This window comes from Epinephelus fuscoguttatus, linkage group LG5 (genome assembly GCF_011397635.1).
Source record: "Epinephelus fuscoguttatus linkage group LG5, E.fuscoguttatus.final_Chr_v1".
Taxonomy (NCBI): domain Eukaryota; kingdom Metazoa; phylum Chordata; class Actinopteri; order Perciformes; family Serranidae; genus Epinephelus; species Epinephelus fuscoguttatus.
This window is the reverse complement of record NC_064756.1, coordinates 17924663-17937104: the sequence shown is the minus strand read 5'-3', so window position 1 is coordinate 17937104 and position 12442 is coordinate 17924663. Positions and strand designations below refer to the sequence as shown.

The following is a 12442-nucleotide window of genomic DNA, read 5'->3' as shown; positions in this document are numbered from 1 at the left end:
ATCCACAGAGAAAAGAAACGCACACACAGACTTTTGAGTGACAGCGCATCCATCAGGAGCAGTGAGTTATGGTATTATGCCTGAGGCAGCTCACCCTGTAATCCAACTGAAACCAAGCCTATTAAAATGCTATCAAACCCTTTTTAATCAAAGACTAATCTCATCTAATTAATCAGACAGGCTTTTATAACATCCAACACTCCCAAGCTATGAGACGGTTTATGAAGATCATAAAACACAATAAAAGATGATAACAGATTTTGGATTGAATTCTTCATTCAGGAAATTGATTCAAGCTGAAAACAAGTACAGTTTAATCAAAGAGGATTTTAGGCTGACATGTTTTAAAAGGGGTCAAATGAGCAATAAAATCACTCTCACAGACTTGGAAGGAATGATCTCTGGGAGACTGAATTATACTGAAAGCAAGTGTAGATCAAAAGAAGGCAGGCAGAGGGATTAAACAAAAATCTTACAATGGAAATTGAACTGTACAAACAAAACCTACAAAGGGAAGCTGGATTTATAAATAAATCCTCTTTCTTTTCAGTAAACAAAGAACTTGGAATAAAACCATTTACTCTTGTACTTGTGAATGACTGACAAAATATGGTTGTTCAATGGGCTTACATGTATCTAGATGTGAAAAATTATTCAGTCTTGTAGAAGAAGGTTAGCATGTTAACACACTTAAAGGAGCACTTCAACAACCAAATGACCATTTGTTTATTACCATTTGTTTATTAATTACTCACCACATGTTTCGTTGAATTTGTGAAGATTTTTTTTTCCAGCAAATTATTGAATTGAATTGAAGTCATAGGTGTCTGCATTTAACAACAGCAAAATATCAAATATCAATATCAAAACATCCCTCTACAAACTCACTTCACAAACAGACAGCCTTTTCCGATTGGGAACTGAATGGAAACTTAATTTATGCGCCCCTCAAAGCAAAAACAGTAATTTTACCTTGCTGAACACGGGAGCTTCTGGTCTACCACTGCCTTCATTGTAGTTTGTGTTACGGTGTGAAACTAATGCTTGAAAAAACCAAAATCACAGAATAACAAACAAACTAACTGATCGAGGCAGTGGGGCACTGAGCATAATTTTGTTGTTCAATTCAATTCTATTCAATTCAATTTTATTTATAAAGCCCAATATCACAAATCACAATTTGCCGCAGAGGGCTTTACAGCATACCACATCCCTCTGTCTTTTGGACCCTCACAATGGATAAGGAAAAACTCCCCCCAAAAAACCCTCTCACAGAGAAAAACATGGTAGAAACCTCAGGAAGATCAACTAAAAAGTGGACCCCTATAACTTCAGTTCATCATGAATTTTCTCCGTTTTTGGATTGTTCGTTCACCATAGAAGCATGCAAGAAGAACAAAGTTTTCTTCAGGAATTCAACGCAACACTTGGTGAGTAACTGATATACAAATAATCATCCGGGGGTTGAAGTATTCCTTTAACTAATATGGTGAAAACCATTTAGTATCTGTTAAACATCTACATGCTGTTATTGCCATTTTGAGCACGTTAGCATGCTGTAGACTCTTCCAAAGAGTGAGTTCCTCAGTTTCTACCCAACAACTCAGTTTTCTTCTCGTTAAATGGTTTGTAAGTTTGAAAATGTCCCATTAAGTGTTAAGCCACAATTTCAGCTCTTTTCAAAAAAATAAAATTGGGATGTGCAAGTCTATTTCTTTGTGCATAAACAAATAGCAACAAATATGAAATAATAAGAATAATATGAAAGGTTGAGATAAAAAGCACATTGTAAAACAAATAAAAAACACCTCGAGCATGACGTTATCACATTTCTTACAAACCATTACTCAGTCATCAATATCAGATTTGTTAAAACAAATCACATTTCCTCCAAAACCAACCATACAAATGAGACACTTTACACTTTTATCACCAACATCATCATCATCAAATACAAACATTTGCCCCGTTGTGTTCAATGTCAGAACATTTCTCCGAAAAATATCATTATCAGAGACATTAGCAAGTCCCGGGGTGCTCGTTTCATTGACTCAACATGAATCATAATGTTAATGAACAGCACAATAGTTTCAAGTAAATTCCCTCTCACAGATCAACACAGCCAAGAGGACTGCTTTGTACTGTTGTAGGAATAAACACCACTATAAATGTAATGACGATGTGAGCTGAAGAACACATTTTAGAGGGCAATACCAGCGTGAGTCAAAGTCATGGCCTGATTAATGTTTAAATCTAACTTACAGTTTTCACAGTTATCTTGCTGTGCATTTTAAACTTTAATTTTTATTATTTTGAATCCTAATCATGACGGTTTCCAACCTGGTGTGATATTAACTGCATAGACACCCACCAAAAAGTAATAACAAAAATGTGAGATTGCAGCTTGTGAGGAGACATGTTCTTGAAGGATTATTTTTTGTGGCAGAGATAATTTGGTGAATGATACTATGTTGCCTGTAATGTTTGATATGACAGTAACACTAGGACAGAAGATAAAACAGAAACTCTCTACAAAATTAAAGTAACATAGACTTGAAAATGAAAATTAGATCATTTTATCTCAGGTTATTACTGAAGCAAGTTGAAAAGAATGAATGGATGAAATGAATGGACATGATTATACTCATTAAAATGCTGTAATACTTGAAGACTGGAAGACTTATTTTGGATTCACTAAAACACAATTTCAAGAATCTGGAACCACTAAAATGGAAATTTTGGGCCAACTCTTCATGGAGAATATTCTCTACCGATCTTATTCAACGTTAATTAATTACACAATTTCCTCTCAGAGATATTAAAATTGAGCACAGCAATACTTCACTCAGGACACGATGTCGGGCTCAGCTCACATCCCAGCTACATCAGCTGATCTCAAACAGCCCAGTCAACTGATGGAGCAGCTGATTGATGACAGAGAGTCAGCTCATAGATCACATGATTCCTTTCTATGCAACCAATTGGCAAATCTCATTCAGGGCGCCATATTTAAACTGCTTTGGCCTGCGCACTGTTGCTGCTTCCTCTGCAAGCCACTTGCAACCCACCTCCACCCCAGCTCTTCCTTTTCATGCTGTGTCTGACTTATCAGTGTCATTTCTGTTTGTCATTGATGCTGCTCTGTTCTGTTCCCAGGGGATCTTTGCTGCTACTCTCCCTGCCTTAGGCTTTCCATATAGGTGCATGGAAGGGCAGGGAGGTTTGCTCTCTCTGCCTCAGGCTTACGTCATTTGCATGTGGAAGGGCAGAGGGGTTTGGTCTCTCTGCATCAGGCTCTCTTTATTTGCATGTGGAGGGGCAGAGAGGTTTGGTCTCTCTGCCTTAAGGCTTTCCACATATGTGTGTTGAAGGGCAGAGAGGTGTGCTCTGTCTGCCTCTGTCTTTCCATGTTGGCGCATGGAAGGGCAGAGAGGTTTGCTATCTCCGTCTTAGGCTTTCTGCGTAGACCTAGGAAAGGCAGAGAGGTCCCAGAGTAGAGCCATACCACCAAATACCTGACTGAAGTAAGTTTTAAAGTAACAATTTGGAATTTTGGGAAATATGTTAATTTGCTTAATTGTTGAAAGTCAGGTTAGAAGTTTTATACCCCTCTCATTTTTTAGGGGTTGAATATGAAGCTACAGCAAGGAGATAGCTAGCTTAGCTTAGCACAATGACTGGAGTCTTGTTGTGACTTTGCAGGCAACCAGCAAAGCTCCAGGAAGTCACCACTTACAGCCAAGAAGTAGTCCAGCATGAAACAGCCAAACAAATTAGATATAATGTGTTAATCAGTGAGCTTTAGAGGTGCTGGTAGGCAGATTTTTTTTACTTTTAGACAGAGCAAAGCTAACAGTTTTTTGCTATTTTCAGTCATTATGCTAAGGTAAGATAACTGGCTCTAAGTTCCAGTTATGTCAGATGGATGGACCGTATGGCTTGTGATCATTGGACTCTTGGTTAAATGAAATGTTGAACTATTTCTTTAAGTATATTTATTTAAAGCTCTAATATGTGCAGAGTCTCACGTCAGGAGATCGTCTTATTAATGACCCTCTCTTGAAAAATTTAAGAAGGCTACTTCGCTTCACTTTTCATCTTAAATCATTAAATCTCAAGGGGAATCATTTACTTAATGTGTGTTAACAAGGAGTGCGCAACCATCTGTCTGCTCCATCAAATAACCGTCAGGTTTATCATGTTAGAAGGTCAAGTGTGTGAAATCAGAGTGGGCCACTTTGTTCAGTTAATTTAGTTCCAAGTAAGCAACTAAACAGACACACACATACAAACACACACAAACCAGTGGGAGCTCTGCCAACAGTGGCACTGTTTCACTTTAAAGCCTCCTTATGGTTTGTTATCAGTTTGCCCCAGACGCCTTTGTCTTGGTGTGAAGGTAATAATGCCAATGCTGTGTGTGAGTGTGGTTGTGTGTGTTCTGGATAACAGTGCATGTATTCACCGTATAATGTTTGGTGTATGTGGCATTATGAGTCAGGGTAACGGCAGGTAAGAAGAGGGGAGAAAAGAGGAGGAAATCGAAGATCAGGAGTTTTAAAAGAAAAGAATGGGAGGGCATGGTAAAGAGAAACAGGAGGAAATGCAGATGGAGAGAAGGATGTGGGGTGTGTCAGCTGCATGAGACTACAGAAGAAAGATGAAGGAGCAGATCAGAATACAAACAGAGATAGCTACAGGGAGAATAGAAGATAGATAGGAACAGAAAAAGGGAAAGTGTGAAGGAGAGATAAAGAGGAAGAGAGAATATGACAACGTGAAAAATGTAGAGGAAGAGAGGCGGAAAGCAAAAGAGGGGAAAGGCTGAAAAGACAGACATAAAGAGGGAAAACGGGTGGGCGAAAGAGGGAGAACAGCTTTGTAGAAGCAAATGGTTGGGGCTGATAAGACATGAAACACTTCACACTGGAGCCAAAAAGGCAGACAGGACTTGCTATGTAAGCCAGTTAGCCAGCCAGCAAAAACAGACAGGCACCGGACTGGACAGTGTCGAGTCATTAGAATCAGTTCAGCATTTAAAAAGCCAGACTTTCGCGTAACGAGTTAGCCAACCACCGAGACATTTAATCAGCCTGCGAGCCATCCGTTCAGACGGCCAACGCAGCAAGCCAGGCAGTCAGTTAGTCACAGCCTGTTTCAGTCCGTCAATTGGTCGCTCACTTCATTCATTCATTAATTACTGCAATTACAGTAAATTATCATCCATCCAGTCTCATATCTGGCCAGTGAGTCAGTATGATCTCGCAGCTATTCAGCCATAAAGAGAGCAAGGCAGTTCAGCAGTCAGTCAGTCGACCAGTAAACAAGTGAACCAGTCTGTTGGTCATCACACCAGTTGGTCTGTCACCGAGTCAACCTGCCAGTTAAAAAGCTTTTCACAGCAAGTCAGCCAGCCGCAAAGACAGTCAGCTGCTGAGTAAGTCAGTCCACCAGGTAACTAACCAGCCAGGTGAAAACAAGCCTTGTTGTCTGTCTCGCCAAATGTCTCCCACTTGGTCCATCTGCCAGTCAACCAGCAGCCACAAAACCTTTTCTTAGACTCTATTTTGGCTGAACTTGTTACACTTATCCAGAGCCTACATTTTCAGAGGCTTGCATATTATGTCATCTGTTTATGTACTACAACCTAGTCTATACAATCACATCAATAACGTCCCTCCCTAATGTCAATTCTCTATCTTCAGCTCTATGTAAGAGTGTCCTGCATCCTGATAAGGAGCCTCGTGGGATAAGAACATTAACCTTTCATTCATACACATACTGGCGGAATATAAAAGTGAGTGGACTGTACTGTGTTTTTAAAGCTGTAAGTGCTACATCTTTTGACAATCCAATCATCGTAGACTAGAGTCGGTGCCCCCTGGCTAGTATGCCTTTGCAAATTAGTCAGGTTGCAGTTACGGTTTACATCCATGTTTGTCTAGACTCATATGTAGCAATGATCGTTGACAATATCCTATATAATGTGTGTGTTTCTGCAGAGAAACTACAAATTCTAAAACATTATTTTTTTCGCGGACATCTTCAACCCGGCAGCAGAAAGCGATCCATACAATAAGCACAGTGTCAAGCTGGGCACCCAAGATTAGTGTCATCAATTCAGTATCCGACCAAATGTCTCCCCTTCTGTTCCTAAGTTATGGCTTTGAGTAATGGCCTGAAAAGTGAACTTTATGTCACAGTGAAGTTGACCTTTGACTTTCTGTATAGAAAATGTCATCACCTCAACACGTGGTCATAATTAGCACATGCATTCTTGAGTCATGACCATGTGAGGTCACAGTGACCTTGAACTTTGATCAAAAAAATCTCATCAGTTCATCGTTGAGTCCTGGTGGACGTTTGTGCCAAATTTAAAGGAATTACCTTAGGGCATTCTTGAGATATTATGTTCACAAGAATGGGGCGGATGAATGGACAACCCCAAAATATAATGCCTCCGACCCAACACATTCTCAGTCCGACTTCATCACATAATGACATTTGGTCATGGACTTTCCACGTCCACAAATGACGTGCAAGGTACCCTGGGTGTATTGGTTGTCAATGTTCTGGGACACGTCAAGGTCTGCCTGTCATATGCATTGTCTTCTTTCATGATACACGTAAGTTTTCACAGGAAATTTAACGTTTACATACAGTCTCTTTCAAAATAAGCGCACTACGTTGGTACAACACCGCAAATTGGCTTTTTTTTTGTCCTTAAACGACAAACGCACCTGGTTGGGTTTAGGCAACAAATGCACATGGTTGGGTTTCGGAAAAAAAAAAACAGGGTTTGGCTTTAGAATCTTATGGGACACAACACCGCTCTCGGGTTAAAGTCGGTGTTTGTTGGACCCATCCACCACCCTTCCCAGTAAGACTTTTGCCACCTTAACTTTTGTCCTTGTCCCGCCACGTTTCCTCCTGATGCCACCGGGTACCACGAAACAAAACGGCAACCAGCCGCGTATCACATCGACAGCTTTTTCGTTGGTTTCTGACGCCAAAAGTTGCTGCCCAAGCACCAGATTTTGACAACTTCGTAGTGAGACTGGGCTGTCCAACCACAGCTATTGTTGGCACGGAGGCATAAAAATACATTTAGAGGCAAATTTAATTAATTAGAAGTAAGAAAATAATTTACATTGTAATATTATATTAAAGCCAATCAAACATACAGGGAGCGTTTGGTACACTGCTTGTTACTAAGGCCAAAGCAGAAACAAAAACAAAAGAGACTGTCATATCCTCAGTGACCATGTTAACAAGTGCAGTTACGGACTTGACACTCATGAAGGCAAATACCAACAGTCTTAACAATCAGTCTCCACCAATGCACTTTGCTACAATGCTAGCGTGAAAGTTACATTACAGACAAGTCATATTCATTTGGCGTCAATATAATGTGAAGTAATGGGGATCTCTGTGCTTCAGACAAATGCCCCTATAGCTTTCCATTCAGGTGTGGCACTCTCACTGGAACTGAAATACAGTAGAGGAAAGCTGAGTGAGTGAGCATGACTGAGTAGATTTACAGAGTGACGGAGCAGAAAGATGAAGATGGAGGGAGAGCGGTACCAAAAGGTGAGAGGTGCAAAATGCTGTCCATGAATCACTCTCTTATGAAAACAAATTATATATATATATATATATATATATATATATGTATGCATGTATGAAGAAAAAATGATACATTTGGGTGAGGCAATTTTTCCTGTCTGTAGTGTAACAGAGAAGGCGGTGGTGATTTCTGGTGTCCTCAAAAGGAGTGAAAAGAATCTGAATTAACAGGGCTGTCTGATGGTCTGGTGATTTTGTGTGGCCAAATGTCAAATTTTGACAGCAGCCACAGAATCCCTCACAGAGCTCTCGTCCAACTGTGTGTTTTTGTCATGAGAGAAAGACAGGAGCACAGTGAGCAAGGCATCCCAGCGCCTCACAGGCTTAACACATGGTGGCCGTGAATCTCCTTCTCATCTGTTCCGTCCCTCTTTGCCATTTAATCCATGTTAATGCAGGGCACACTACTTACCAAAGACAGCATTTCCAAAGATAAAAAGAATTCAAACAAAATACACATAAAAAAACAACACTGAAACAAAAATGGAGCACACTGAGTCATTGTACAGAGCCTTAGAGACGCTCAGTCTATCAGTCTGTCTGTCCTCTGTCTTTCCCGAGGGTCTGCTACTCAGGTGAGTCTGTGTTTCAGTCTGTCGCTCTGTCTGCAGACCCGGCATCAGTGTCGCAGCAGAGGCTTCCTCATCATCAGAGGCTGCAAAGAGGAGGAGGCGGCTGAGCTAACGTTAGCCAAGGCCTGCTGAGTTCACCATCCACAGAGAAATATACAGGTGGGGGAGGCATGGAGATAACAACGAGGGGTATAGGGGTTGGAGGGATGAGTGGAGTCAAACAAAAACAGCAGGAGACAGTGAGAGAAAGAGAGAGGATAGTGGCGTTGGACACAGTAAGTTGACAAACAGAAATGGGTAGAAAGAAATAGGGAGGGAACAAACATCGAAAAGACATATGCAGTATTGCCAAACTCCTTTTTGCACACCCAACTCTTTTACAACCGCACTAAACAAATGTAATTAAGAACACAAGCCAACAACAGAGTGATATATTAACAGGGTATTAACATAATATACACATATTCATGATGGGATTTTGTCGCAGAATAACAGCGTGCCCTTTAATTTATTTGATCGTGTTGTGTGTGTTGTCTTGGTCCTGGCTGAAGGCACCGCTCCACACACTGAGGTTTAACACACAGCCAGCTGAAGTGTGCATGTCTGGAGGCGGGGCTGTCATTGGGGACATTTAGTCCAGCTGAAGTCATTTCTCTGAACTCTTTCCTGCAGCATGTGTGGTTGGCTTCCTCTGCGCAGACCTGTCTGGCTACTACCACCTCTGGCCACAGGTGGCGCTGTAGACTTTCACTGTGTTTTTAATTCAACGTCATAGAACACGTGTCCATTTATAGGTATCTGTATGAGCACTAGAGTGGAACTACAGATATTTTGGTCATACTTAGGAATTTGCTGGATGAAGCAAACGTGGCTTGAAACAAAATGCTGAATTGCCGAAGCTCAAGCATCTGTGGCTTGTTTTATCTCTGGGCTGAAATTAGTCTTTTGAGTTGCTTTCACTTGCATCATTTTGCATGCCCAATTGAATTAGACTGATTGCATTTACAGGAAGGGGATGGCCACCATAAAAAGGCTGCAGATGGGTGAAGTGAAATCAAATGTAAGCAGAGGATGTGCACCAATCCACCGATTAGCCCTCCTTTATCCGTGTTTGTAGAAGAAAGAGGAGTAATTATACTGGGCCGCAGACCGGTGTCTATGTGAAAGCCATTAGAGGAGACTGGACTGAGGTCACTTCTAAATGGTGATCTGAGGTCAGTTTTAGATTTGCCTGCTAATGAGACATTAGTGTAATCTTCCAGCTGGACAAGTGCCACTCCCTCCTGGCTGTGCTCTGAGAGCTCTCTCTTCAACTCGTACAGCCCATGCTGCTCCAACCTGATTTTTCTTTGACATTAACAAAACTCCACATCACATTCACACACTGTACTTCATCCCCTGGCTTTCTGACACTGAATATATCCTATTAGGCCGCTAAGGAAAGTAAACACTCTATCTGGCTATCTATCTTGTACAGTAACTTCCTATGCTTATTGGCTTGTGACCCCATAAAACAAATTTGCTGAATCATTTTTCTCATTTTCTATATATAGAGATGTATTGCAACTCTTTGTAGCAGTCCCAAACCCCAGATTGGGAACCACCATACTACAGCACTACAGCAGCAGAGCTATTCCTGTAAGACACTGGCACCCACCTTTCTTGAAAGCTTAGTCTTTTCCCCTTTCTTCCTGTCTCTTTGCATGCGACTGATGTTGCTTGGAAAATGACAGGTTTTTTTTGTAGCACGTATAAGTTGGGGTATTAATCACCTGTTGTGCACCTGATGTTTGCACTAATTTGCATCTCCATTAATTTAAAGCCTCTACAGGAGGCAGATGCGAGCTGGAAAATCATTTGAGCACAATGTTTTGGTGAAATTAAGTTGTTGAATTGCAAAGGCTGATGTGTGTTGAAGGAAACTTCATCTAAATATCAAACAGCACCCAAATTATGCAGAAATGAAAGCAGTCTGAGGGTACATTACCATGATGGTCGTCACGACCACTGTTCGATTCTCCATCGCCGAGCTGTCGTTGGACAGGGCGTTTTCATTCTGGACCAACACAAGCTTGTCTATGTCGTTCCAGTAACCAATCTGAGAAAGACAGAGCAATAAGAAAGAGAGAATGAGTGATAAAAGAAAAAAAATCATCCAATCGTCAGACTTTATGGCTCAATTCATGCAAAATTGAAATGTAAAATGCTGACAATAAAAAACGCAAGATGAAATAAAACAGAAATGAAGAGATATAAAAAAAAGGAAATGGAAGTTATGTGAGATGAAGTGAACAAAAGTTAAAAAATGAGTCAACAGAATGAGCTCACTCCTGCAGATTTCCCATTGGAACTGTAGAGGATATTGAGAGATATTGAGTGCGAGCCAAGAACTTTCAATAAACACACATCGCTGTCGAAGGAACACTTGAGAAACTGGAACATGGTGTTATTTTCTATTATAGGTGCTACACGTATGACTTTTTTTCCAGTAAAGAGAAATTATGAGCGCTTGTATCTTGAGCCTCATCCTTTTTTTGCTATTATGGAGAAAGATTATGCTCAAACTGTCCTTATTTAAGTCACTGCAGAGTTTTATGTACACTCAGGTTGGCTGGGAGCTGCTCCCCAGTGCACACTCAAAAAAGTTGTCAAAACTCAAGCTACTCTGGTTCAATGGCAGTCATCTGAAGATATTTATAACTGCAGTATGACGGTCATTAATTGAAAATCAAGTCAGTTAATTATTTTTCTAACAATCAGCCATCACATGGAATGAAACAAGAAAAATGCAGCTCACATTTAAATCTACAGGAATTATTCTTTAACATGACAGTAACTTTATGTCCTTTCAAAGATCATTAAGAGGTTAAAGGGAATTTTCCTGCTGACGAGTCACATTTGCTGAAATGATGAAAAAGTGGTTTTCACATGTAGTCCTTTTTAAACAAACTGAACTCAGTCCTCTTAAAGTGCACCAAAAAGTGGACCAAAAGAAAAGGTCTCACTATATTTGTGTTCACATTGTCAGTTCATTTGAAAGAGGACCCAGTTCTCTTTCTGGTCAACTTCAGCTCTGATGGGGCCTCAGTCCTCTGTTCACACTATATATTTTTATGATATATACTGACATAGTTTTGTTTTTACTTTGACGTGGCACTGCAGTGTGGTTTTGAAGCTCCTCACTTTCAGATGAACTTAAAAGTTGGAGGAAAACCTTTGCGTTTCTGTACTGTAGACTGTTGCCATTTTATGTATTCTACATTCCACATCTGGAGATGTGCAGTATCTTCTGTGGAACAAACTACTCCTCATCCTGCGTCCTTGCAAGCGTTACAGGCTGACGTGGTTTTGTCTGCTTTAAAAGCATCCCAGTGCAGTAGCATGTGATCTAGAAGGCTAAATACAATGGCAAAGAGCAAAGTGAACCTGGAGCACTTTGTGTTCACAAGACACAGGTTAAGTGAACCGCACCATGGACTTGAAACTCACACCACCCCCTGAAGTGGTCTGACTTTGGTTTGCTTCAGAGGGGTCTGAGTTCTCTTGGAGTGTTCGCATATGCACAAAAAATTCAGAGTCACCGCTTTGAGTCTGTTTAGAGGGTTGAAAAGGACAACCTTGTGTAAACACCCTTAAACACTGCTTTTTCAGCAACGCAGCCTGAATATATATATATAACAAAAACACCATGGAATAAGTTGGCTGCATCGTAAGATTTTGATGTGGTTCAACCCATGAGGAAAACCTACCTTGCGTGGTCCGTTGCTCTTCAGTTCAAACACGTCCATGGTATAGTTGACCCGTCGACCGTAGTGATCAAACTGGATGTTGCCAGTCAGGCCCTGAATGCGCACCTGAATTTATAGCAACAATGACAGTGAGGATTGGTTAGTCCCAGTGGCTAATCGTGTTGGCTAACTGCTAACGGCACTTTCTTAAAAGCAATTTGCCTTCAATCCAGCAAATACTGCTTTTTTAAAACAAATATTTAACTACAACTATTCAACGTAAAATTTGTATTTTGTCAAATGTCTAGAGCTGGTACCTGTTGTGTTGTCTGGGTCTGTACTAACAACCAGACTAAGCTAAATTTGTGACTTCAACAAAAGTGTGTTGAACATGCAGCCAGAAGAAAAAGGCATTGCTCTTTGACATGAGAAACAATAAAAACACTTCCACAAGGCAAAGAGAGCAGAGAAGTATTAAATCAGAATTTGCTGCAGAGAATGACATCTTGAATGACA

General features: G+C 40.6%; 1 protein-coding gene across 5 annotated transcripts in view; it reads right to left on the bottom strand.

Annotated features, from left to right (window-relative positions):
- The window catches only part of gria4a (glutamate receptor, ionotropic, AMPA 4a), a 157978-nt gene that overhangs the window by 55324 nt on the left and 90212 nt on the right, over window positions 1-12442 (bottom strand). For 4 of the 5 annotated variants that reach the window (XM_049575650.1, XM_049575646.1, XM_049575647.1 and 1 more), the window contains exons 9-10: window positions 11948-12052; window positions 10186-10296 (exon numbers count right to left, since the gene is read on the bottom strand). In XM_049575650.1, coding sequence (XP_049431607.1) covers window positions 10186-10296; window positions 11948-12052 — 216 coding nt within the window. Of the gene's footprint in view, window positions 1-8223; window positions 8282-10185; window positions 10297-11947; window positions 12053-12442 lie in introns of those variants that run through there. The other variant, XM_049575651.1, reaches the window with a different exon arrangement.